This window comes from Dromaius novaehollandiae, chromosome 11, assembly GCF_036370855.1.
Source record: "Dromaius novaehollandiae isolate bDroNov1 chromosome 11, bDroNov1.hap1, whole genome shotgun sequence".
Classification (NCBI taxonomy): domain Eukaryota; kingdom Metazoa; phylum Chordata; class Aves; order Casuariiformes; family Dromaiidae; genus Dromaius; species Dromaius novaehollandiae.
In genome coordinates this window covers 4,266,183-4,293,428 of record NC_088108.1, presented here as the reverse complement: position 1 = coordinate 4,293,428, position 27,246 = coordinate 4,266,183, and the positions used below count along the sequence as shown (strand labels likewise).

The 27,246-nt window shown below is 49.0% G+C and overlaps 1 protein-coding gene across 4 annotated transcripts in view; it reads right to left on the bottom strand.

The window, feature by feature from the left end:
• Window positions 1–3,549: 3,549 nt before the first annotated feature.
• ARHGEF9 (Cdc42 guanine nucleotide exchange factor 9) overlaps window positions 3,550–27,246 on the bottom strand; it is a 207,484-nt gene continuing 183,787 nt past the window's right edge. For 2 of the 4 annotated variants that reach the window (XM_064518085.1, XM_064518086.1), the window contains exons 11-15: window positions 19,032–19,275; window positions 18,240–18,308; window positions 7,368–7,527; window positions 6,937–7,008; window positions 3,550–4,922 (exon numbers count right to left, since the gene is read on the bottom strand). In XM_064518085.1, coding sequence (XP_064374155.1) covers window position 4,922; window positions 6,937–7,008; window positions 7,368–7,527; window positions 18,240–18,308; window positions 19,032–19,275 — 546 coding nt within the window. In that variant the 3' untranslated portion in view covers window positions 3,550–4,921. The remainder of the gene's footprint in view (window positions 4,923–6,936; window positions 7,009–7,367; window positions 7,528–18,239; window positions 18,309–19,031; window positions 19,276–27,246) is intronic. The other 2 variants (XM_064518087.1, XM_064518088.1) reach the window with 2 other exon arrangements.

Here is a 27,246-nt window from a genome sequence, read left to right as displayed (position 1 = left end):
GTAGGGAGAGATAGTCTTAAGTGGCTGAGCTGACCTATTCCCAAGCATTTCCAGTCTGTGCTGGTGCAGTCGCTAGCTAAAGCCCATGGATCAAATATGGCTTTTGGTTACACTGGGAATACACCTGCGGTAGGTCACCAGGGTTGTTTTGATTTTTACCAGTTCAGAAAGTCACAACTGTGATTTTTGCCCTTGTTGTACAGTTCTCGGGACAATCCCACCCGGTTACAGGCGCCCAAGGACGGCTGTTGGGCAGGTTCGAGGAGCCCCAGCTCTGCTGGCATAGACAACTTGTACATGCACCCAGACACACACATACACGTGCACATAAAAGTGAGCTAAACAGAGAGGCAACTATAGCGATATATCCTTTTATTTCCCCAGATGATAAGAATAAAAGCTCTTTATTAACCGTGCCGAGGTTAAGTTATAACAGTTTTTCTTCCGTTGACTTCCTGGGGGAGTGCAGGTGGACCAGCCAACAAGATACCACTTAGTCTCTTGGCGCATGCCTTCGCAAAGGTTATATATAGCCCATTTAGGCACACGGTTTATTCTGAAAAATCTCAGCAGCTGCCTAAATCCTACCAAAATTGTGTGCCTTTTCCATACGATGGGTTTAAAAGCTAGCCCGTCACTAGCTGAGATGAAGACATTAAGGCTCTCTGCTATTACAGCAGCAGGGCAGGGAGGAGACCGAGCATTAAGAGCTGCGTGTATACATCCATCATCACCGCTCTGAATGCGATTAGCAACGCTTTTCTCCGGCTGGTGAGCAGAGGAAGCAGGGAGGGAGCCAGCGGTGACACATACTTGACTAGATGTCCAAGAACAGAGCGCTTCCTCAAGCACTAATGTTTTCTTTATGAGGCAATCATTTCTGCAAGGGTTTAATTTTTTATATATATTGCCCTTAATGAAAAATTAAAAAAAAAAAAAAAAAATCCCACAATGTTCCTGTCTTAAGAGATTTGGTGGTGGCGGTGCAGCTGCTGCTGTTGTAACCAGCATTGAAAGACGATCAAACGTCCACATCCGTCAAGCGACGCGCGTGGGGCTGGGCTGGATTTGGAGGAGCCCGAGAGCTGCTGCAGGGAGGGCGGTTTGGCAAAGGGGCTGCCGGGCGCCGGGACCTGCCGAGAGCCACCTCCGCCCGCCCGGCCCCGGCTGACCACAGAGGCGCCCTCAGACCCGCAAGAGGTAGCGGACTAGTTTGGCTCTGAAATGAGAGGCTGCAAATTTCCGCAAGGACGATTTTTGCCTTGAGGGAGCTAAAAAAAGAGAAAGGATGTGAGCATTAAGCGCATCAAGAAATAACGTCTACCTCTTTTCCATAGCAAAGGTAAAAGAGACACAGGAGGATAAACGCTGGTTCACAGTTTGTACTTGCGGCCTCGGGGAGCTGATGTTCGGGCTTGCACAGCTGCTCTCCTCCCTTAGCACGGGAGCACTGCGAAGCCCTGAGCGAGCGGTGCTGTGAAACACGCTCGAAAATGCCCGGTCGTCTCTGCCTCCATATCAACGTGCAATTCTAGTTGCTTCTCGAAGAGCACAGGTGGCCCGTTACATGCTTTGGAGGCTGCTGAGCTGGTGCTGTGTTTAGTGCAAAACCTGGTACAGCTTCTCAGGTGCAGACTAAGAAGGAATTTCAGTGTTTGGGCTAGACCGGGACCTGTAATCCCAGACCCATCAGTCGGGTTCAAAGCATGAGTCCTTAGGAAGGACACGCTTCTCTGTAATACCCTGGGCACATACACAGATAAACCGGAGAGGGCTTTGACATATGGAGTCGTTGGTCAAACAACATTTGTATCACGTCAGAAACATATTTTAGCCCAAAAGCTTGAGCGGTTATATTGCAATGCCCCAGATGGAGCCGGGACCTGCGTCTGGTCGTGGCGGGTGAAGGCAGTACCCTGCGTTCCCACCTATTTTGCGTAATAATGTTATAGCAAACACACAGTGTGGAAACCATGCACTTAGCTGAAGCAGTATATACCATTAAAACAGGCGGAGTTAATGTAGACGTTCATTTTAAGGTACTTTCCCCAATGATGGTGAATTCCTGAGCTAGTCACGTGCATTCCTGAGTGTTGCTAATGCTCCTGCTCCCGGGAGCCATGGCGGGTGACTGGGTGTCTTCCCCTTTCCCCCTTTGGCAAGGCTTTTTTGGGTGCATCATGACCCACCTTGGGCAATGCATGCCCCCTTCCCGAAGGGCGTGTTTGCGAGCTCAGAGGCGAAGGTAAAATTCTGGCAAACAGCTTTTTTGCCCCATAAAAACCACATGGAGCAAAGACGGCGGCGCAGGTAGGAGAGAGACTCTGCGGAGGGAGGTTTTGTATAAAGCTGCGTTGGGAGCCCGTTCTCCTCCGCAGGCCCCTTTGGGAGCGATGCCGTGCCCGGCCTCAAACCGGACCTGTTAGGCGGGATACGAGCAATCCTATCCCTGGCCCAGGCGATCGCCAGCATCCGCATCGTCTTCGCAGCAAGCAGCCGTGGCAGCGGGGGGAGCAGCGGCAGCTCGCGGCATTGCCGAAGCGGGAAGCAAGCGGCACCCCGGGACGTCCGAGCTCGGCGTGCCCCCGATTTCCGCCCCGACTCCAAAGCCGGAGCCGCAGAAGCCGCTGCGCTTGCAGCCTGGCATCGTCGCCTCGCTCTGGTGCACGGGGAGCGGAGCTGCTTGGCTTCCGCAATTTTTTTTCATTCCCCTGCCATTTGCCTGATGCGTGCGGGCTGCCGGGTCGCCCACCCGGCACGGCACGGCCGGGAGAGAAGGAGCAGGGCGGCAGGGTCGCTGCTGGGGCCATGCAATTATTTATGGGCATTTAACGCCTGGGCCTGTTTGCTCTTGGCAATGGGCATTGCCCCAGCCTCTACCGGTCTGGATGCCACGGTTAAATAAGCCCAGTTTTCCTGGTTATAGCTTATTTTCCGAGCTCTCTCGATAGCCACCCCTGACCTGTCTTACCTGCAAAACGCCAAAGGGTTTCTGCAGCGAGCGGAGGGGCAACGCGCCAGGTTTTTTTCCTCCTCGGGTGCCCCAGCTCCCCTCCCGCGGAGGCAAAGCCAAGGCAGCGACCCGCTCGTGCCCTGGGGGCTCAGCCCTCCGTGCGGCCGGGGCTGGCCCCCTGCGACCCCCCCAGCCCGAGAGGCAGCGCTGCCCGTCCGGGGCCGAGCGAAGCGGCAGCGGCCGAAAGCTTCGGAGCGCGTGGAGCAGCCGCAGCGGTTTGCAAGCGTGGAGCCTCGCCGGGAGCCGCCTGCCCCGCTCCGGGCGGAGGATCCCGCACGGAGGATCCCGCACGGAGGATCCCGCATGGAGGATCCCGCACGGTGGATCCCGCACGGAGGATCCCGCATGGAGGATCCCGCACGGTGGATCCCGCACAGTGGATCCCGCACGGTGGATCCCACGCAGGGGGCTGCTCTTCCGGCTCCCCGGGAGCTGGTTCTGCCGGCAAGCGCTTGCCCCCGCCCCGGCCGTGCTGGCTCGTCCTTTGGGGAAAGAGGGGCCCCGCTCTGAGGAAAATGATTTAAAATGCCTTCAGATGCCTTTTCACTTCTTTTTATTTAATTCCATAAATATTTTCATAAGGCTCAGTGTCTTTACAACACTTTTTTTTAAACACTTTTTTTTTTGTTTTATACACACAACTTTGACACTTGTTTGACAGGGTCAAACAGTCCAATATAAACAAAATAATAAAACTGGCAAGTGCGGATCAGCTGGGTTACCAAAATCCTTTTTTTTTTCTTTTTTTTCTTTTTTTTTTTTTTTTGCTCTTACTGTTAAAACCCCAAAAGCACTAAAATATCAGTATTTGGCTTCAAACTAGAATTTTAAAAACCTTTTTTTTTTTTTTTAAATTCTCTGCTACAAGTCCCTGTCGTCATAGTGCCTTTAAACTCCTACAGACTCTTCTTTTCTTCTCAAGGAAAAATAAGCTTGGTGATGCCATGCAGAACTTACAATAGCTACTAAATATACATGTTCCCTGAAATGTAGCTGCAATGAAAAGATGACAGAGCATAAAGAGAACAAAACCAGAAAACCCAAAGCACCACAGTGTACTATCAATAACATTGCAATGGACGGCTGGTGACCATCCAGAAACTGAAACAAAATTTCAAATATATTTTTCTATGTATTATTCTCTATTTACAACTGTTAGATGCACCTAGGTTGGTTCTCGTCTGAGCTTTTTGGAGAGGGTGGGGAGGCGAAAGTCTTGAATTTAGATCCTCTGTTCTAGTGGCTAGGTCAAGGGGTGATGCAAGTCATTTACCTAGGGAGGAGGGGTTTTTTAAATTATTTTTTTATATATATATTTATATATATATAGTTTCAGCCAGAGAAATACCGTAAACGTTTGTTACAACTGTCTTGTTTTCTGCGTATGGGATGGTGTGTGGGTTCCTCCTGTCTGGCATTGAAATAAAGTCGGTATCGGCTGCTCAGGCAAAACTACCCGGCCCCGCTTGCGGCGGCGCGGCGTCCGGAGCGCTGGAGCCGCAGCCCGGCCCTGCTCCCTAGCGGGAAAGCCGCGGCGGGCAGCAAAAGTGGGGCCGGCGCTGGTTCTTCTTTGCGATAACGCGCCATCTCTTGCAGCACCGTGGCAATTTATGGAGGGGAAGAGCTTGCTCGGATGTCCTGACTGAGAGCCAAGCCCCTCTGTCCTCTGCAGCAAACGCCTGCATCTGCTTGGCCGGCCACCTGGCTGGGGCAAGGGCTAGCAACGCTAGTTGGGCTTGGCTTTCCGTTTAAGAAAGGAGCTGCGAGTCCAACAAGTGGCCTTGTCAGATCGAGCGAGTCTTGATTTATGACGCAAATAATGGTGTGGCGGTGGTGTTTCGTTTTTCCTAGTGCTGAATATTTAGGAAGCATCTTCTCATAAAAATTATGGATGTCTCATTCTCACTCTCTGAGGCACAAAACAGTAAATGAACAGGCTTAACTAATGTGCTTGTTACTTTTTTTTTCTTTTTTCCCCTAAGCAATTAAAAAGGCAAAGGAATAAGTGAAATTTCATCATGCTGACAATATTTTACAATCTCTCTCTCTCTTTCTCTCTCTGTCTCTCTGCAGCTCTCTCCAGCCATTCAGCAACAGTACGATGCTTCAGTTCACTTCTGCGACCCAAACTCACCCACCTCTCTAAATACCCGTTCTGCTGAGCAAACAAAATAATAATCGCTGCATATTCTGTATTAATATCTGAGCATAAAAATGCAGAGATACAAAAGAGCATAAAAATCAGTTCTGATATAAAAGTGCGTTGCCTCCTATACGGAAATCCTGGCGTTTAGCTGTTGCCTACTGCGGGTTGCAGCGGGGGGACGCTTCCCCTCTGAAATCCTGCTCTGGCTTTGCTGCTTATTGGTAATTTCTAGGTTACTAAAAAGTGCTGAGATTATGGTTGTGCTTAAATAAAAAAAATCTATAGTCAATGCCTTGTAACATGCCCTGAAAGGGAAGAGGCTTCATGGAAATACTGAAATCACACTCTTGGCTGGTCTCCCCAATTTCTTGTTTCTCTTAAGGGAGAAGAGAACGTATCTCCATGCTAGGTGGCCTGGGGTTGCTGATACGGTGCGTGACATTCAAAACAAAACAACAAATACCATGATCAATCACTTCATCCCACATTTGCAAAGGAGCTTGCAAAACTGCTCTGCAAAGCTTCAAGTTCATCAAAAAAACCCATCCTAGGGCACAACGATTTGTTTTACAAGCTCGAACAGCAGCTTTTGGGCTTGCAAAGAAATGCACCGAAGGCTGAAATCGTAGCAAGCGGCTTTGAAAACACAGCTATGAATCTCCAGAGCGAGAAAAAGAGAGAGAAAGAGACCCAGAGAGTTTAGCTAATGCCTATCGAGCCCCCTGACAGCGCTACACCCCTGCTCGACCATTGCTCCAGGTTGCCGTCAACCCATCGCTGCTCTAGATCAGGTCACGCGACCACGGTCACCCAGCAAAACTCCTCGGGTCGCATCACTACCGGAGCAAGCCCTTCTGCCGCTGCAGCTTGCATGCATTACATGGCAGGCGACTACTCCCAGTTACTTAAGCAATGATCCTTAAGCTAACGGGTCACTACCGGCAGCTAACGGCTTGCTTGGCAGGTCAGGGCCCACAGCAAAGCCCGGGAGCTTATACGGAAGAGCGAAGAGCAGTGGTGGGCCTCGCTCTGGGGATCATTGCTCCCGTAAAGAGCAATTAGTGGTTCGTTAGAGCAGGACTGTGCAGGCGTGAGCGGGGCCGACAGGATGGGACCTTAGTTCCTGAAGAAAGAAAACCGGCCATGTGCTGGAGCCTAACAGCCAATTTTCCGCTAGCTAGGATGGAGGGCATGAAGCCACCAATTTCTAAGCTCTTATCTTTGCGTAGAAGACAAAGATAGTAGTGGGCATTTCAGAGTTGTGGCTCGGCTTAAAAAGAAAGCAAAATCCAAAGCGAAAACAACCCCACAGAACTAAAACAACCCCACAGAACTAAAACGGCACGCCAAGGAAAGGAAAGCCCCCCGCTGCTCTTTTCTCAGCCTCACTCCGCCTGTGAGCAAACCACAGCGTCCTGAGAAAAAGGCAGCGCTTAAAAGAAAAGGGAAAAAAAAAAAAAAAGGCAAGACATCAACTAAGGAAAAGCCGCTCGCTTCCTGAAAAGCCCTTCGGCTCGTTTCCCCCTGCCCCCAAGAAAACAGTGAAAGCCAGAGAAATACTGCGCAGCAGAGCGTGGTGCAGGACAGAGCACATCCAGCCAGGCACGGGGGGGAGCGGGGAGGGCGGCACGGGGAGGAGGGCAGGGGACGATGCTCTTCCAACGCCGGGGACAGCCAGGGACGGGACGGAGAGGGAGCGGAGATCTCCCGCCGCTCCGAAAAGCAAACACCCCCCCCCCCCCGCCCCGCCATAAATAAAATCAAATAAAATATACACCAGTGCAGTCCACGGGGAGCTTCGATGACGAACTCACACAAGCGAGAAAGCATTCTGGGATGCCAATGGCGACTTGGATGGAAATGAAGGAGAACAGAACAACAACAACAAAAAAATTACGTTCGACCGATGGAATAAAATAAAATAGGTCACATGATTAGAAATCATTGGTGCTTCCTAGTATCTAGTAGCAGATTGCTTCCCAAAAACAACAAAAAAAGTTTTTGGTCCTTCCATATATATACATACATATATACGTGCGTGTGCACATATATATATATGTATATATATATTTAGTTGCAACAGTGCTTCTCCGAAAAAAGGTCCATCTATAAATATAATTTTATTTATTTTTATTTTTAATTTTTAGGTTTTTTTAAGTTTAAAATTCTCCGTCTCACTCTACGTATTATTTTTTGAATGGCGTTAACCTGCTGAAGTTTTGCCAGAATGGTGACTGGCTGCGTTTGGGTTCGGTGAACTCGAAGACCTGGGCCTGGGATATGCCATCTGTCACCATGTACTGTCCCTGATTTAATGGATCCTGGGGTGGTGGGTAGGCTGGAGGAACCGACCTGGAGTAGCTGACACCTGCATCGATGATTGGGGGGAAAAAGAAACAGATCAGTCAAAGTGCAATCGGGTCAGTAGTCGTTCTTCGTCATGCTATCGCTTCTTAACGACCCGGGTCCCGAACACCGGGGAGCTGCGCTAGAGACGGCAAAGCTACGGACGGCACCGGCGGCTGCCTCAGGTCTCCCCTCGAAGGCCGCCTACGCTGGGAACGAGTCGATGGCGTGGAAACGGCGCGTGGCTTCGGCAGGGGCCGAGCTGGGCCGGCCCTCGCGGAGAAGTCCTGCGCCACCCACGAAACACGGGCGCGCGGGCGAGGGCAGCCAGCCGCGGCCTTCAACCCCGCTCCCAGGTTTCCGAGCTCGGGAGCCCCCCGTCCCCCGCGGGAAGCCGTTCGGCCCCCGGCCGCCCCGAGCGGCGCGATGCCCCAAGCCGCTGGGCCACGGCTCTTCCCTTCGGTGCCCTCGGCAGGACTTCTCCGGAGGGCGTGCTCTACGCCGGCCAGCCCGCCCTAGCCCCAGAAGGGCGGCGCGCCCCTCCGACCAGGCCGCTGCTGCTCCGGCCAAGGGGGAGCGCGGGGCGGGCGAAACCTCCCCGCGGGCGGGAGCATCCTTCCCCCGGGAGAGGCAGCGGGGCGGGCCGGGACCCGCGCGGGCGGTGCCGGGAGGGCGCCTCGGGGACAACGGCAAGTCGCCGCCCGCGGGCGCGCCGCGGGCGAGGGGACAGAGCCGGGACGAGCCCTCGCTCCGCGCCGCGGGCGGGCGGCGAGGGCGGCTCCGGCAAAGGGCAGGGCGGGAGGGCGAGCAGGGCTTGGAAGCGGGTTGCCGTAAGCTCTGGCCATCTCCGGGTTGCCTCCGCGGCACCGCTCTTCCTTCTGCGGGAGGGCAGCGCCCGGCCGCCGGCTTCGCGCGGGGCAACCTCGAGGCGACAGCCTGCCCTGGCTCTAACTGCAGGCGCCAGGCGACTCTGCCCGAGGAGATCAGTGTCCTCATCTGGAAAGCGGGGTAGCAGGACCCACCTACCTCGCACGAGGGTTGTGAAGCTAAATTAATTAATGTTTGTAAAACACTTTGAGATCCTCGGCTGGGAAGGTGCTAGAGAAGGCAAAATACGGTGATTAGCACCCAGGTACCACAGCAACGTGTGCACAAGAAATGCGACTCTCTGCATTCGGTCAGCGGTTCCTACCCACACACAAACGCATGCTCTGCGGGCCCAGCGCCGGCGGCCCTGGGACGGGAAGGGCTGCACGCGGGCAGGTACTTACAGAGAAAGGAATGAGCCGCACAAAGGGCACTCGCCGGGTTCAGCTGACAACTTTTATACGTTGCCGCATTGCAATCCGGGACCTCTTTTTGACATGAAGCTAAGGCTTTAGTACGGCAGGAGAGAGAATTAATTCGCTTCCCCTTGCTACAGAATTTACCAATGATGAGTTGTTAAAAACCCCCAAAGGTTCAGACTGAACAGAAATATCATCTTGACTATGCCTAACTGGTTTCTTCTTCTTTACAGCAAATACCATCAAGCCATGCAGCTCTCCATCCACTGTAGGGAGGAACCAAGACCTTTTCTTACGGTGGACAAAACCTGCTCCATGAGTCTTATTATTAATCTTTAACAGATTCATCACAGTTAACGTTTCAAAGATAATTGGAAAGAACAATCTGGAGATGCATTTGTATCTGGATTCTGGAACCTGAACTTACTCATCAGCTACTTTTCTGCTTTTGTACTTTATCCAGCTCTGCATCTTTCCCAACCTCCTCTCTCCCGCAAACAGCCTGCCTAGCAGAATGCAACCCCCACAGAGCCCTTGCTGTTCTGAGGACAAATCCGAATAGGATTGCTTCCAGGATGCCTTGGACAGCTCCTGGACCCTCCTTGCTGGCTGGGCCCAACTGTAAACTTGAATTTGCCACCTTGTGTGATTCAAGCCAGTGACGTCCCATAAGGGCAGGACACGAGCTCATCTCTGCCCTCTCTCTTCCGCCCCTTCTTTTTCTACCACTGTCCTGCTCTGAGTTTCCTTGCCAGAGGGTAATTCAATGGTGGCCAGTGTAACCACTGGCAGAGTCTGCTCTGGAGAGCAAACTCTATCCCTGCACCCTTACAAGAGTGTAGACGTACTCCTGGAGACCACCAGCCATCAGTGCTCCAGGATTACCATTTCTCTCAGGTGAGGAGAGGTTGGAGAGGACTTCTAGGGTCTTTGGGGGAGGTCAGGATCTGGAATGGGTCCCTTATATGGCTGAAGTTGGGAAATATATCTGCTTCGGTCTGGTAAGTGACTTGGATCTTTGGCTGACTCAGAAGACTGTATTAGTTAACAACTCTGAATGCACAAAGACTTTCCCATTAAAGGACCATGTATTACTTTAATGGGAAATAGTCCTTGTGCAACCAGGGTTATTAACTAATGTTCCACAGCACAGAAAAGCTGTGAATCTAAAGCTGCTATTAAGGGACATACAGCAATTGTTTCTAGCTTCAGAAGACCTTAACACCACATTTCTTTAATGACATGGCCCAATGGCTTTTGCATCCTGCTCTTCTGCAGCCACTCTTGTGACGAGTCCAGTCTGCCATGCTGAGCAGGCCTGAGATCTTTATTGTCACTAAACCAATTTGTGGAGGGTGAACTAATGTATTTTAATCATGACACAGAAGTGCTGAGAAACCTCCTGGATCAGCAAAATTTTATGCATTTGGAGGGATGAAGAAGTGGAGAAAGAAGAGTCTGGCTGAAGTCCACTGAAATCCATGGAGTTATGCTGCAAAGCACGTACTCCATAGTCTGTCTTCTCCAAAAGAGAACAAGGCAGACTCCCCTGGCCAGATCACTAGCAACCCCCCATGGGAACATATATATCCCCTCGGAACATATCTGCATATACACTGCTGCTTTCCTCGGTAAAGAAACTTAGACTGACACTCTCCAAGTTGTTTATGTGGCTCTGCTCAAGGCCTAGGCCTTTGGTATTAATATCTCCATTGGATGAACCTCAAAAGCTCCCAGTTGGTTCTACTTGAATAAGCAGCCAAAGGGTTGCATATTTATCAAGTGGCCCCCATGGCCTAAATTACCCAAACTGTGCATTTCGATCGCATGCATAATTGCTGTGTGTTTGTGGGCATGCAAATAAAAACATTTGTGCTCTGGAAAATTAGGCTGATAAGTCCATGATAATATATTTTCTTGGGAAATTGTCACACAGCACTTTGCAATAGCTAGAGATGCCGCAAGAAGGGCTTTTAGAGATATCCGCTCTCTTGACAAGGTGGAACACAGGAATTATGTGGGGGCAGGAGGAGGGAAATTCACCCAATCTGAACACCTTCAAAGCCTGAGAAAGAGCAATTCTGGGAAAAACTGTGACAGGTTGGTATTTTTGTATTCTGCACTGAAGTGGTTTGTTCCCTCATCAGAACTTGGGGCTATTGTGCAAAATTGTCTCTTGAGGGATTTTTTTTATATGCAAAGCCGTAACTCCACTGCAATTCAGCTGAAAAAAATGAGCAAAGCTCTCTTCCAATGCAGTTTTGGGCTGCTTGGTGAACAGAATTCAAAACTCAAAGGAGAAGAATCGATAGCTAAGTAATGATTTCTAGACACAGCTGCTGTGCTGCCTTTCCTAGGCGTTAGGAAGCAGCCATGTCCCAGCGCCCAGACTTGGAGCTCCTTCTGCTGGTTCATACATAATTCTGCACTGTAGCAGACCACGAAGCTTGCAGCTGCACAGCGAGACTGTTCAGTGGAGTGGGGGTTGTGGAAAGCTGTTCAGAATGAGCAAAAAGAAAACTCTGGGGTTTATAATCCGGCTAGACAAAACTGGCAGAGAGAGATGATGCACTGTCAGTTGAAATCATGGCTTTTTTTAGTGCCAGACAACGTCACTTTGAATCATCCGGATTTCTTAGCTCAGGAAAACAATTGCAAAGATTTAGAACAGTCTCTTTTTTCCTTCTAGTTCCCTTCTTCCAAAGTGTCTCTTGTCCTTGGAGTTATCGTAGGAACCCCAAACGATATTTCCAATAGGAACTAGCACTGGAAGATTTAGGAGCGAGCTATTAACTCCCAGGCACCCCACATGGACGTGTGCCGACAGACCCAGTGGTAATCTAGGACAGCTACATTAACACTGCGCTCTGCCAGAGTTAATACAAAACATACACAGAACACACTTCTATTTGCCAATATACAACCACGAAACCTTCCCTTACGAGATGTTTATTCCATCCTCAGCCTGCTAAGATTTTATCTTATGCTTTCACGAGCTATTTCGTATGCTTTTCTTCCACCTACCCATCTAGACATCACGCTGCTCAATAGCCAGGGTTAGATGGGAGACAAAAAATTGCAACACCTGCTCTCTGCACTGGCCAAGCTTGGGACTCCACCGGTAGAAAAGGAAGCGGTGCTGCACCGGGAACCTTTCACTTCTCTTTGCTCTCGATAGCACCTACGGCAACTTGCATCCCTCCGGAGGCATGCTCAGAAATCTCACAGATTCACCCTCCGCATGGACACTGTCACTCACACGCAGCGTGGGGCAGCAGGGAACGCACCTCAGGAACGCTGGGCATTGCACGCTTACACACTCCTGCACGAGCGACAAGTGAGAGAACGGGTAAGAAGCGGTCATGGCTGAACAGCCCTTTGCCCTTCTTCAGCACATTTCAACAGAGGATCTCAAAGCACTTCTCCACTATTCATTCAGCTGCTGTTACTTTTAGAGCTGGCCGACAGTACTTCTGCTCCCTGACTGCAGGACCAGCTTCTAGAGCAAGAGGTGTCGCTAGGGGCCGCGAACGGGAAACGCTGCCTCCGACGGCAGTCCTGACCAGCCACCTACCTCCTTGGCTTTTGCTTGCGTGCTAAACTACTCAGCTCAAATTTTGTCATACTCACCCAATTCAAGAGGAATTTAAGTGGTGCATTAGCCATGGCTCTTTAAACAGCAGGGGATTTTACTCAACAGTCTTGCAGAGGTATTACCAGGAACGGTACCCGGTGATGAGAACGTGCCTGAGCTCCCTTTTCTAACCACTAACCTCCCTTCTCTGTTTGGGGGAAGAGGAAGGGAGAAGGGGCAGCTGCTCCTCTGCAGGGACCTTGCAGCCTGTAGAAATGTGACAGGGAAAAAATGGTCTCGTGTCCTGGCTAATCCACAGCCAAGCGCAGTATCTGCAAATACTGAGGTAACTTCACCTTCCTGAGTATATTTATCAAGTCTGTTACTGCAACCTGGTGTCATTAGACTAGACGTTAAGATAATGATTCCTCATGTGATAAGCAAAAGCTAAGTGAGGCAAGATGGAATAAATGATACCAGTGCTTTATTGATCAAAGCCAGGTGAAAACTAATTTATCCCATCTTGTATTTATATAGTCTCCCTCTCCTCCAGCGCTGTGTACACTGACAGCAAAGATCACTCCATCTATTTCATCAATATGAAGAGGTCACTTCATCCATCACTTCCCTGAAGTGCAGCCTCTCCTGGGCTGAGGAAATGCACCCGGCAACGCTATCCCCTATCTAAAATACCACATCAGACTGAAACTGTGGGAGAATCTGGCTTGACAGACTTATTGAAGTTGGTTTCTCAACATGACATTGATGTCAACACCTAGACTCTTCCAATTAGGGCTTTGGGATTGCGGGAAAACCCAAGAGGTCCATTTCACATCTCACCGAAAGATCCCTCCGGAGAATTTGCTCAGAAGCATGTGCCCACTGCAGAGTCATCAATGCCAACCTCAGAGGTCTCGCGCCCTGGAATTTATTCCTGATTTGCTTAGTCTGTGCATCTGACCAAATCTCAGATAAAACTACTGCCTCCACTGAGAAGCCCTCTATCTAGATGATCATCAGTGAGACTAATAAGCGCTTTGGTGAGCCCCAGACAGTCACTGCATAATCACCATGGCTGTGTTTTGGAGGTTCTGGTTGGGGTCTCTAATTTACAAGCGATGGGATGAGCACTAGGATGTCTCTGAATCCATGCAAAAGCAGTACTGAGAACATGGTTAGCTCCGCTCTTTCACCTATGCTGTGGGAAGCTTTGTAAAAAAAGGCAAACAACCTTGATTATCTGAAAATGCAAACGCCCCTCTGTTTTAAAGAGGTTAGTTTATGTGTTGCTCAGTCTCATTCGTTCCCCCCTCGGCTATGTCTACATGTGCGAACAGGATCGGAAACCATGCCAGGGCCACATCAATCTTGCTGCCAGTGAAGATGCAGTAGCACAGGCTTAAACACTCGGGAAAAACTACAGGGGGCATCTAGAAACTCTGTTACCTGGCAAGACCTGTCCTAGCCGGTCAGATAAAGCCAGCAGAGGTACCTTAGCACTCCGTCATCTCACCTTCATTTTGCTAGGCAGACTTGCTGTGGGACAGCTTGAACTGCAAAAAGTCTGAGATATCCGAGAAAGGGTGCTGGGTGCTTGGGTCAGGGCTTTATGGGTGAGTTTGCCACAAGCTCAAGTCGTCAGAAGGGAAGTCAGCAGGAAAATGTGGTGACTCAGAGGACGTTTTACTGGAGGCCCAAGCAGCTCATGCTGGCTGAAGATTTAACCCCAAGCGGGATATGCATAGCTGGGTGTTTACAGCAGACTGAAAGACAGATAGAGCTCAGCATCCATCCAAGTCCAAGGCTAGGTGGGGGGGTGACGCGTGTGGGTCGGGGGGCATCTGCTTTGGTGAAGCTGTGGCACGGCGCAGAAGAAACCACACGGGACAGAAGGGGCTGACTCCTAGCACGGGCTGCAGCACTCGCCTGCGAGGGGGAAGCCCTCCCACCTAGCACTTCATCCTGAGGTCACTCGTACTACTTTGAACAGCCATTTCACACCAAACTGGAAACAGTCGTGGGAAACGGTGCTTTGAGACTGGGGTCACGTTACTAGGCACTGCAAACTCCAATCACCCATACCTTCTAGGATCGTAAGCAAAAACGCCTTACGTGCTCAAAGAAAGGAGACGGGCTACGTGCTGTCCTGGGTGGGGACACACGGGGACATAGCTGAGCATCCGGTGAGGGACCAAATGCTTCTGAGAGCTGCAAACACTGAGCATTGCAGCGGAGATTAAACGCGGCTATCGCAAAAGCAGCTCTTGATGGACTGAGACACTAAAGAAGCACTGGAGCCTGGTGTTTTCAGACACTTAGACATGGAAAACGTGCCCTGGATAATCCTGGGTCTACATTAAAGATGGACTGGAGATCCACTAGGGATCCATTTTCAAGGCAACTTTTCACTGCTTTAGTCAATTATAAGTGTAATTTTGGAAGCACAACCTGATGCGATCTTAATGTCCTGCTTGTCAGTGCAGGCAGCAAAGGTCCTCAGTAGCAGCTGGACTTCTCTGCAGGAAAACTGCACACTTGATTGTCTGTAGCTTAAAATGGGTTGTGGGGATTTTTGTTGTTTTTGTAAATCAAGCTGAATAAATCTCTTATTTTACTATTTCTAGGAGACACCACACTGAATTCCATTCCCAGTTACTGCACTGACATTGAAAGAAGCTAAAGGGCTGTAACCAGGAGGCAAAATCTTAAACAATCAATGCAAAAAATAATAATAACAATTAAAAAAACAAACAAACATGAAAACCAGCCCTTTTCCCTGTCTGCTGGGAAGGAGCACAGCCAACACTACCCATTCACTTTACGTCTAATGGACTTAAAGAAGGCAGAAAATTGGTTTAATGCTGTCTTAAGGCACCTGGTCTAATATCATTCCGTTTTGCCCAATGCAATAAGTAGTGCAAACCCTGGTGTATTGCTGAAATCTCATCTTGCTCATCGGGACATCGATGTGGCAGGGACCCTGGCACCGTGGGTGAGCACGCACGTGTGCGGGCACGCCAGTGTTAGGACCCTTGCATCGCCAAAAATCTTTCAAAGAGTTGTGCTACCTGAACAACGTGCCCATCAGCTCAGAGGGCAGACTTTTGGGTTCTTCTCTTGGTACCAGCTGATCTCACTGTCTCTGCCTCACCGACCGCAGCGAGCAGCAGACGAACTGCTGCTTTTTAATGGGCACGGCAGCTAGCTCCGGAGTAACACCTTGGGGAGGCAGGGCACAACAGCGCATGAAAAAAGCAGCAGTTTTATACTACGTGAAAAATGTTTTTCTGCCTCACCTCTGCCAAAGCTGATTGCCTTTTTCCATTTCACCTCCTTAACGGCTTTTCTCTCTTCTTTAAGTATCCCGTGACAGGGACATTACCACTGCTTCCCATCGAAGAGGTGGAGGGAACAACTGAGCTACTCTGGAAACAAGCCTGTAACAGATGCCCGCCGGCCCACGAGCAGGGCTCTCGGCATGTCCGGGCAGACTACCGAGCCCTCCGGTCCGGCAGTAGCCACTGTCCAGCAAAGGCCTTAACTCGAAATGGATAAATAGCTCTGCTGAAGTCGGGGGAAATGTTCCTTTTCCCGAAGTGCTTCCTGCTCTCAGGATGTAACTGATGCTCCAGAAGCAACTCAAAGCCCCGGCAGTGCCTCTGCCTCGCTGCGGGACGCTGCCGTGCAAAGCCGAGGTGCCCGCAGCCAGCACCCTTCCCCGCGCCCGCCCGCCCGCCCGGCTGGCGAAAACCCTGCGGGCGCCGTGTGAAAACTGCACGTGGAACGATTACAAAAGTCCGGCCCCAAAAACCACGTCCCGGGCACTCCCTCCTGCTCCCGCGCGGTGCCACGGGCTCCTCGCTGCAAACGCTCGCGCCTCGCGCCGGGTTTGGGGCAAACGCAGCCCACAAACCACTTCCCTCCGAGCAAGAAAACCACGAGTTCGACTTCAGCAAAACGTTCAGGGCCAGCACTTCCTTTAATGAATTTAATGAATTTGGGCTTGGGCTGGGATTGCTGCAGTGTAGGACAAGAGAGGCAGCGCAGCTAGTGGGACGATGCTGTTCGCGTTACCGCAGACCTCGTGTGCTGGGCAAAGCAATCAGGCCTCCCTTAACTCAACGCTCCGAGTCTGACGGAGCTGCCGTCAGACTCAAGGACTTCATCCCATAAAAAGCACTCCCAGTGTTATGGCATAAGCTCATTCTGCACAAAGAAGCGCTGACTGATGTTCTGGGGAAGTAGGAGCTAGTTAATTTTATAGTCAGAGGAGCCTAGGATAATAACTCCCCCACTTTTTCATCTCAGAGAGAGAGCGAGCGAGCGAAAGAGAAAGAGAGAAAGTAAGAGAGCAATTGCTGTGTAAGAAATAACTACAGTTAGGCATATTATGTTTGTCAGGATGCAAGTACAGTGGTTTAATTGGGAGCACTGGTAGGCATGCTCAGGCACTTTTGAGTTGTGTCAGTTAATGATCAAACAGTAAAATTATTAATTAATTAATAGCTTAATTAATTAATAATATAGTCAAATGATTAAATTGCAAATAACAATTACAACTGGTTTTGTTACGGCCGCCATGCAATCCGGTTCTGTGATTTTCCAGCCGCCATAACTTCAGTGATTGCTTCCGCGCCAAGGGAAAAGCATGCAAGAGGTGAGGGGCAAACCAGCTCAGCTGATCTCGTGAGAGTAGCCTGCGCTATAGGTGCATCGTGTGCGATAGGTGTTCCTGGGCCCGTTTTTGGGTGTATGCATATTTTGAGCTTAGAAAATCTGGCCAGGAGAGCTTTTAGAGAACGTTTCAGAAGACAACATAGGAAGTTAGTAGCGAGGAGAAGACCAATGACGATGGAGAGACACAGCGAACCGATGTGTTTACAGTTGGCCTAGCAAACCACTACTGGACCAGCAAAGCCAGTAGACAACAAATAGGTGAGGCAGAAAGCAAGGAGCTCCTTCAACTTGTGCAAAAAATAACCCAAAGCCTGTACAGAATGGGGAAGAACCTGCCCGGGACTTACAACATCCAAGAAATGATGAGTTTTCTCAAAACCCATTTAAAGGCCTGGGTGTGCCAAGGTACTTTGGTAACTAATCAATATGTCTGTGACTTTGGGAAGGTTGGGGAAACTTGGAAAAATGACCTCCCTGACTTTCCCTCCATAGTTCCTATTTCCAAACCTGTAGCTGCAAGAGTTATTGCAAGAGATAATTAGCACTGGCCTTTCAGCCAGTTGCAACTCAGTTTAATATCTAGCATGGCATTTCTTAGTTGGCTGTAGTCTGCTGGGTGGGGAAATGAACCTGCCGTGAGAGATATATAATGTCTGGACTAGGATGCTTTATTTCCTAGAGCTGCTGCTACTGTGCTGCCCTTAAAAAGTTATAGGTAGCCCAAGGAAATACAGGCCTCCCCTTTCCAAAAGCAGGAAAGGGGAAGATCCCTTATTATCTCCAGCATTTTAACCATCTTCCTTTCTTTTCTAACGGGAGACTCTGGGTGTTAGGAAAGCCCCCCCCGACGTCTCCGCACTCACTCCCATTTCAGCCTGAGATAAACGACTGCGTCTGCTTGGTCCGTGGAGCGGCGAGCGGTTTCTGCCGCCCAGGGACAGCTTCCGGACCCGAGACTGGAGACGCGAGATCAAATTCATCTCTGGCAAAACTCCACTGGCTTCAGCCGCGGTAGACCAGAGATTAATTTGGCCCACAGATACATTAAGAAAGGATACAAAGCACAAACGGTGTTTTATAAAAAAAGAAAAGAGAAAGGAGGGGGAAGTTCAGGGGACGCTGGATCCCAGCCCAGCAGGATTCAGCCCAGCCCGCTCCACCCTCACATCACCTGGCACAGGGCATGTTGCCGGTTACCTTTTTGCTTACTGACTTTCCTTACTGTCATTGCCGCTTGCCGCTTTTGATTTTCAGAAATTTCAAAGCCTGAAAAAGGGAACACGGCAAACACAGTTCAGAAGATTGCTTACAAAGCCTCTCGTCCCTTTTTTGGGGGGGGGGCGGGGGGGGATTTTCTGCACTGTTTAGCAAACACAGAACCCCCTCGGTGGCGAAGCCTCACCCCGCGAGCTGTGTGTACGGGAGGTGTTTTATTGAAAAGCAAATCAGCCTTGGCCTCTTTATAATCTCGCTTGTGCAGGGACTGCATGAAAAGTAAGATTAGACCCATTATTCTTTATACAGTATCATAAATATGCCCAGCGCTCTACAGCTGAGCAATACAACCGATTTTGGTTACAGCCAATTTATGGGCTGAGGCTGAGGGGAGGGCAAGGCCGGTAAGTCATCGACTTCCCTGCGTTCCTATCCTGCACAGGACACGCTTAATCAGAGCAAAAATGATGCAGCCAGCAGACTCTGAGGTCTCCCTGAGGGTGCACGGCTGGAGACTTCTCTCCCACAATACCCACGGAGGTCCACTGGGTCCAGGCTTGAAGCTATGGGCAGAACTGGTCTGGGGACGGGCAAAAATACTAGTAACCGAATGGGAAAGATACCTATTTCATGACATCGAAACTAGCCAAAAACATTTGAACAATTTTGAATCGTAATTCTACAGCAAAAAAAAAAGGGGGGGCTTCTTCAACAGTTGGGGCTAAATTTAATATTACCATCAATCTCCTTTCAGGTTCATTTCAGATTCCTCACCTATCTTTTCATCTTCTTGTACCATCTTCCTTTCTTCTCTGAAAGCTCTGAGCCATCGCAACTTCTCCTCCAGTTTCTTGGCAAAGAATAAGTGCATTTCCTCAGTCTCCTTGTTATGAAGTTTGAAGGCATTCTTCATGCTGACATTGAAGTCATCATCTCTCCCATCCTCTATATCCACCACCTCGTACTTATCCATGTCTATGCGACCTTTGTAATACAGGATATCTCTTCGTATCAGGTCCTGTAGAGAAAAAAGGAGAGATGGGCTGATCATAAGACACTCACAGAGCCTGAACTCAACAGAGAATTCATGGGAGGGTTGAAGGAAACAGGGAAGTAATGGTGAAATACGATCGAATTCTTAAAACCTCATCTGCTGTGAACACATTTGTTGCTGGCTAAGTGAATAGGGTCAATTATAGGCATAATAGAAGAAAACATAAACCCTCATGCTGCATGATTTTGCTTGCGGGCATAAAGAAATGCCTTTGAGTAGGTAATGCACTTCCATCCTTTTCCATGGGTTTGATATCTTCTTATGTAGCATATGCTGTGACCCCTGTTCCACAGGACAAGAAGCTGGAAAATCAGGGTCTGACCAGGTTCCCATGCTGCAAAAGAGGCTGAGTAGGACAGCAAAACTTGAGAAATCAGCTTGTGCTTTTGTTTGGCAGCGCAAACTTGGTAGAGCAGCTCTCGGTGTTTTCCGAACCAATTCTAAATGTCACAGGAGATGGGGTTTCTGCCACGTCTCCCCGGAGCTCATTTCCCAGAACACATCGGTGAGAAAATTATCCTGATTCTCAGTTTGGAGAATTCTTAGCTCATCCCTACCCCATTAAAACCACCGGTTTTAACCTCATGGTCTGGCTCAGGATCCTCTTTTTCCCTCCTTGGCATTTGCAGCCTTTAGAACAAAACTTGCTCATCCTCGGCTGCTTTCTAAGTCGATCATCCCTGGCCTCTGTTTTTTCAGAGACAGCTCACTTGGTGTCAGGAAGGGGGAGAAAAAATTAGTCTTTATTATTAATTTTTCAGAACTCCCAGGAAAACACCCACAGCTCCTCGGGCTCATTTCCACGCCGGCGGCCGCCCGCGCGGCGATGCTACGCACCGGGTCCCCGCATCCCCCCCACCGAACCACGGAGGCTGCTCGCGGCAGCCGGGAGCCAGCGGTAGGTGAGGAGACACTGAAACATATTTTGAGGTCTGTGGTGTCAACTGCTCAGTCACAGATAGGAACTTGCAGATGCTGACAAATTGTAGCAAAAAATAGTACTCATTTTCTTCTGTTTTCCCCCTTCATAATTAATTTGGCCTGGTCCATCAAATTTTGTATTGCCTTTAATGAAACGATTCCTGATTTAAGCTGGTGTAAGAGGAGAATCAGACCCAAATCTATACATTTTTTTATAGGAACAGGTAACAAAAAATGATCATCAGAAAACAGGATATTAATTACATAAAAGCATGACCACATAAAGTGATTCAAGTGACAAGGCATACACATTTAAAAAGCCCAATTTAGCAAGACACAGTTGAGAATCCCTTTCTCCACCCACTCTCATAACCCAATGTTTAGCCGTATGAAATCAGTCTAACTTAAATACCATTTGCTTATTGAGAGGGCCACAAAGATAAGCGCTATGTCAAAGGATTCACTTGAGAGAAGAAATAAAATCAATGTACAGCATTTACGTCCTCGAACTAGATTTAGGAGTGAGGTTTTTGAAAGATAAGCAGGAAGTATTATTTTAAACAAACTGTTAATTTCAGAAAAGCAAATTGTACATCACAATTTTTCAGCAAACTTCCTCCTGGGTCTGTCAGGCAGCATTAACAGTCATGAGACGGGGCACCGTCCCGAAGCTTATAGTCTTTAACACCTGGCTCCCTTCCTGAAATGCTCTACCAAAAGAAGAAAAAAATATCCATTGACTAACATACTGTAGAAATATCTTCCTCTAGCATGTAGGCTTTGAATTGTGATGCAGTCCAAAACATAGGAAAAGGATATTTCAAGCTGAATATGTAATAAAAAGCCTTTTCTACACTGTGCTAACTTGGAAAATTGGTTCTTTCCTCTGCCTCTGCCCCCAAGCAGTGAAGTGCTGACAAAAGGCCGTAAAAATCACACTAAATTTGTTCAATTAAATCAATACTGTGCACTGTGTTTAAATTATGGGCTTGGATTAGCCCTTAGAATTAGCATTTATCTTTATCACGTTCTCAAAAAAAATCTGGATAACAAACCTTACGGGGAAAAATAAGATGTGCTCCTTAAATTCGCTCTACTGAGAAATCGTCTTCCTCCCCCAGAGGACGAAGCAGTCTCACCGCTTATGAAAACTTCCAAAACAAAACACTGAACAGACCGCCCTTGTGAGTGAGGGAGGTGAGGTGGGATCAGCCGCTCTTCTCTGTGCCATACTGGCGATTACACAGAGATTTGTCCATAAAAGCTAGGATGAGAATAAATAATCGCAGTCCTTCTAATCTGGTTCTGAAAATACAGCCCCGGGTGCATTAGCTTTTTTCTTGTGCATTTTAAATGCATTTTTTTTTCACTCTTATCTCTCCAGTTTGTGTTTTCAATAGGGAATCCAGAAGCAATGAATCATCTCCTCCACCATCGCCCTCCCCAGAGCTCTCGGCCTCCAGCTTGATGGCAATTTTCCGGTGGAGAGTCCACCCCTGGAGGGCAAGGAGGAAGGCCCAGAGGAGAGACACATACCGCAGCGGACAGAGATGAAATCACCCAAAGGGGTACAGAAAAGGCACAGAGCTCCAGAAAGGTCCATGACATCATCTGGGCGCAAGTTGTTGCCCAGTACCAAGAGTGTATACTACCATGCGTTGCTTCATACTACCACAATGTCAGGACTGTGCCCCACTTAATAACTGCAAATTCCAGCACCAGTAGCCCAAGTTTTTATGGGATCCTTGACTTTTTGTACCGTGACGGAGCACAAAGACATCTGAGTGAAGAGCAGGTGTGTGTGCATGGAGCGCAGTTTGGAATGGACTTGGTTTCTCAGAAAGTTCAATCCATACTGCAGATGTGACTGTAACTAGATAACATCATTTTTAATGAGTTAGTCTTCTCCTACTGTCATTTCTCCTTTCCTCCCCTCTTCAGGCCTACACTCGGTGGATGGATACTGTTCACCAAAAAATGAAATTTTAATATCCACAGTACAGGAAGCATAATGAGTATTTAATCCATGGCTATGTTATCACAAATGTTCTTGCAGCTCTTAAAGAATAATATACATTATTTAGCTTGCCACTGAAGCATGGGCACGTTCAAACGCGTTTGGCTTCCAGTGCAATTGATTTTAACAAAAGTTAGGAATCCTTCTGTGCTACATGAGACATGCACCAAATAAGGCTGTATCCCTGTTTTAAGGAGCTTCTTATGCATGTGGACACAAAAACCAAAACTCAGGGAAAAAATATATGGAATGGAAGCAATGCTGCTCTGTGTGATTGGTGCCAGAGCCTGCAGGGAAGCCACAGCAGTGCTGAGAAATGAACCCTGTTGGTCCGGACCCTGTTTTTGGTCGGGCACAGGACTATCCTCCCTCTCTTCAAGCACAGAAGCTGAATCAAGCAAGCGCACACAAGATGAAGGAAAACAGATGTGTGGCTGAGGATGAAAAGAGATTACTTAAAGAGACTGGCCTAAGTCCTACATGTGAGAAGGACAACGCAAATACATACACATAAAATGGAGACTTGCTGGATATATAAGTTGCCATACTGGTAAAGGCGCTTACGGGAGGGCAGAACCTGCAGCTGGGACAGCGGGCTGCTGCTATTCCTGATTATCTCAGGAACACCGTACCAGGGAACTGGGACGAAATTACTGAGCTATGTTTAGTCAGGATGAGGATCCAGCTGGATTGCACTGCCTCGTTTTGGATGTCATATTAAAATTTTTTTTGAGTTAAATCGGATAACGTGCAAGAAAAAGTACAAAGGAATAAACCCTCAGAAAACATGATCGGGGGGGCGGGAAGGCTGAAGGAATAGAGGTGTTTAACCTAGAGGAGACATGAATGAAGAGGAACATGCTACCAGTATTTCTATACGTGAAATCTTCCTGTAAAAAGGCCAGTGATTATTCTCCATCTTGATTGCAGCTTGACTTAATTTACCACAAGGGAGAATAAGATTGGATACTTGGAAAAAAAAAAAAAACCTCTCTGGCTATAAGGGTAGTTAAGCACCAGAAGAGACAAAATCGGGAAGTCTTGGGACAGCCTTCCTTGGAGATTTTCAAGAATAAGGTTAGACAAACACCCATCAGAGATGATCTGAGGATACTCGATCCTGCTAAGGGAACAGCTAATCTCCTGGGGGTCCCTTCCAGCTCCACATCTTGACGGTGCCTAGGATGAAGCGACAGATGGAGGAGGAGTGGGATGAGAGCGGGTGGGATGGCTGCGGACTTCAGGGGCAGCACGACGGAGGCCCCGAAGCACAGAGCGGGACAGCAAACGCGAGGAGCAGCCACGAGCGAGCACGGCCTCGGCAGACCGCAGCCAGATTGCCTTGCGTGGCCCTTGAGGAAGTGGATGCATTTAGGTCATTTGCACTTATTTGTGTAAATACCATCTTTTTTACCCTACAGCTTCTGTGATTTCGCATTCTTTCTCTAGCAGAGGTTAATTAAGCTCTTCTGAATAAAAACACTCTGCAGTCTGTTCACGTAATGCACACGAAGGATTCACAAGGAAAAAGATGAAGACATCCCCCCCCCCCCCCCAATAAATTTTGATGGGAGCACAAAACAAAGTTTCGACACATTACATAAACCTACTACGACTCTGCTCTCGGCAGTTGCTTTTTTGGAGGGTTAGAGCCGAAGTGCTGGTGCCTGGGGTAGCGGCTGTGCTCAGGGAGCTGGACCTGTGCAGATGACCTGCTCGGGCCATTTTCTCCTGCTCTGACTTAAATCGCCCCAGCTCGCTGTCCCCTCTTTGAAGGCAGGAGGGGACTTTCACTAGGTGGGCTTGGAAAAAAAAAAATTGTGACTGTCATAAGGAAAGCAAGACTTTAAAGGGAAAACCTCCCAGGCTGCAGATCTGAGGCTGCGATGTGGCTTCCGCAACGAATTACCTGCCTAGCCCCCAAAGCATTGGGCCGGATTTAGCTAATAAAGGATTGTATCTATAAATCAGATTGTTCAATAAATCTTACCATTAAGTCGACTTCTATTCTACCTGGCTTTCGTGCTGCTTTCTCCTCCTGCCTTTTGGCTTTAATCAATCAGCGGTTTTCTGCCGTGAGCATCCCCCAGCCCGCAGCTACCTGGGACAGGCGCTGCCTTTGCGCGGCATGTTTGTGCCCTGCCCCGCATGACTCAGACCCTCCCGTGCTGCTGCAGAGGAAATATAATATTAATCACAAGAGGGACAATCTGCCTGCGTAGCCGAGTGCTAGTGCAAAACGGCTCCAGAATTAGAAGCCACCCTGCAGCCTAAAGGAGCACGTAACGGTGAAATTATCCCCTCCGTCAGAAGGCACAGCCGAGCAGTCGGGAATCTCCCGCGGTACCTCGCGCGAGGCTCTCGTCCCTCGCGGAAAGGGGCACTGTGCATTTCGAGTACACGGGGGAGCAGGTTTTGGGGTGAGTTCTGGCTGGGAAAAGCCCAGGAGGAATCAGCACTCCTTTTGGGTACAACGAGCCCGTGCTGTGCCTGGGCTAAGAGTCCCACCGGTGCAAAGAGATTTGTTAAGGTCTAAAGGGAGCTGAGGGGAGACGGAGGAGTTGCGCTGCTTGTATTTGCTGCACGAGGCTGGTTCTCAGCAGCTCTTGTGCCTCTTGCAGTCGAGGCCACTGCAGATTGACTGGGGGATGGAGGGGAACGCAACGGCTCCCTGACCTCTCCCCAAGGCAGGGTCCAGCCTCTAGAGACAACCTGGCCTAAGGTATGTGCCAAATAATTGGCACCTGGTACCTTTGCAGGTCCCCATCCGGTCCTCTTTATGCATTTCAGAAGCTCCTCCTGTATATTTCTTTGGGCATGACATACAAGGAGAGACTGTGAGGTCTTACGCAAGGGTTATGATTTTAGGATGGCCCATTTTTTCAAGTGCCATGTTTTACTCTATGCTAGGTCACACTCTACTTCTCATGTGTAAAACAAGTCATCTGTAAAACACAGGCACAGAGAGAGCCATTTGCAGCCATGACTCATTAGATCCCTTTTATGAGCTGACAATATAAAAGATGCTACCCTCAAAGTAATCTGTTACAAGTTTCTCTTTGCACGTGTAGGTTATCGGTCCTCCTGATTACCAATATCTTGCATATTCCAAAAGTAAAGTAGTTTCAAAATGACCTAGGGAGGAAATATTATGTACTGTAAGTACATGGTACAGTCAGATCTTTTGACCTCTGTTCCTGAAGCACTGACTTTGCTGCACGCCTTCGCTTAACTTGCAATTCCTCCATGCGTCTTTCCACACGTCTGTAATGGGATAATGATATTTGCTTATTTTACAGGACAATTGTGAGCTGTAAATAAGCAATCTGTGAAGGACCCATTGAAAGCCTTTGATGGAGGTTCTTTAAAACCTCAAGGCATTGTAAGAACAGCTTAGCACTGGGCTTACGCGTGCTTCGTGATTTGGAGTAACAGACCAAACGGCCGCAGAGGGAAGGCTCTGCAGGCTGCAGCACGGCCCAGAGATGGCAGACGTGCACGTGGCATCGCACAGTTCCCTGTGTCCCTCCTACAAGGCAAAGGGGGCCTTAATGCTGCTGGGAGTGAAAGACCAAGGTAATGCATAACGGGTGGCTCTTCTGCTGGGGATGGTGGGCTTCATCCCCAGCAAAAATCTACGGAAGATCATCTCAGTAACATCTTTGAGATATTTTCCTCTTGCGTGGAGCATGGGTTACGGTGCAAAGCTACATGAGGGCTGTCAGGGGGGTTCTCCCCTCAGTACTCCTTAACCTAAGTACGTGCTTGGTTTGAGGAGCATCACCTGTAAAGCAACAGCCCTTGCAAGCGTTCATGGGGCTGGAGGGCTCGTAGTGTTAGCCTAAGTAGATATGAGTAAAGGAGAGCCAGGACTTGCCGTAAAGAACTAGCAACTGAAACATAACACAGACAAGGTGGCAAGGCAGCGATGCATTCCCTGCCACTGCAGATTATTTTTGCCTAGTAGGTGATGGTTCTTCAGCAACCAAAGGAAAATGGGGATTCAAGGACGAGGCTGAAGAAAGAGATCCTGCGCAACTGGAAACTCTGCAACTTGGCCAATAGTTGATGTTATGCTGAAATTGGGAAAGACTAAACTAGGGTCCGTAACAGCTGCACCCTAACCCTACGCATGCTTTGGAAAAGGCTGAGCTGGCTCTTGAACTCAGCTGTGGGTCTCAGACCCATCTCTGGTGATTTCTAGTTGGCCTGGGCAGTGATCAAAGTGCAGAATGGAAAGGAAGCAGAGGGAGCGATCCGAATTTCTCAATTTACTCCTGAAATTTGTCCTAATTTTCCTGCCTGCCTGCTCTCCATCTTCACTCTGCCCAGCCTGCCGTGAGCAATGAGAGCATGGCACGCTGCCACTTTGCCATGTCTTTGGGTATCTTTAGTCATAAGGGCTTTCAACGTTCCTTGGGTTTTTATAAAAAGACTCAGTGCCTACATTTTCAAAATCTAATTTACCTTAAAGCGACCCTTTGAAGAAAGCGGTCCAGCCTCCTTTTCATGAACACTCAGGACACAATTTTCCATAGCATTTGTTCATTTAACTTAACCCTACTGAGGGCAGATTTTTAAGACGGGGCAGTCACGTGCAGTTCTCACCGACTGTCCCAGCATCTGAGCGCATTGCAAATCTGGGCCTGTTTTCTGTCCAGCCAAGCACCTACAGATTAATCAACACTTTTGAACGTTTATGTCCTAAATAGTCTTGGTATCAGAAAACAAATCTAAACCCTGCTATGTGGCCGGATGCCAGTGACAGGGAACTTTGATATCACCCAGCAGTGCGGGCGGAGCCATCCTTGAAGAGCAGCCCTGAAGTGCCCTGGGATGGGTCATGTTGTAACCATGGGGAGGTGACACCACCTCCAGGAGGGAGCCTTGGCCACTCAGGTCTTCCCGCACGCTTCCTACGATGGGCCAAATTGTTTGTTACAAGTTGCCCCAGGGGCTGCCATGCAAAGATGGGAACTGAAATCTCCGAGCACGCG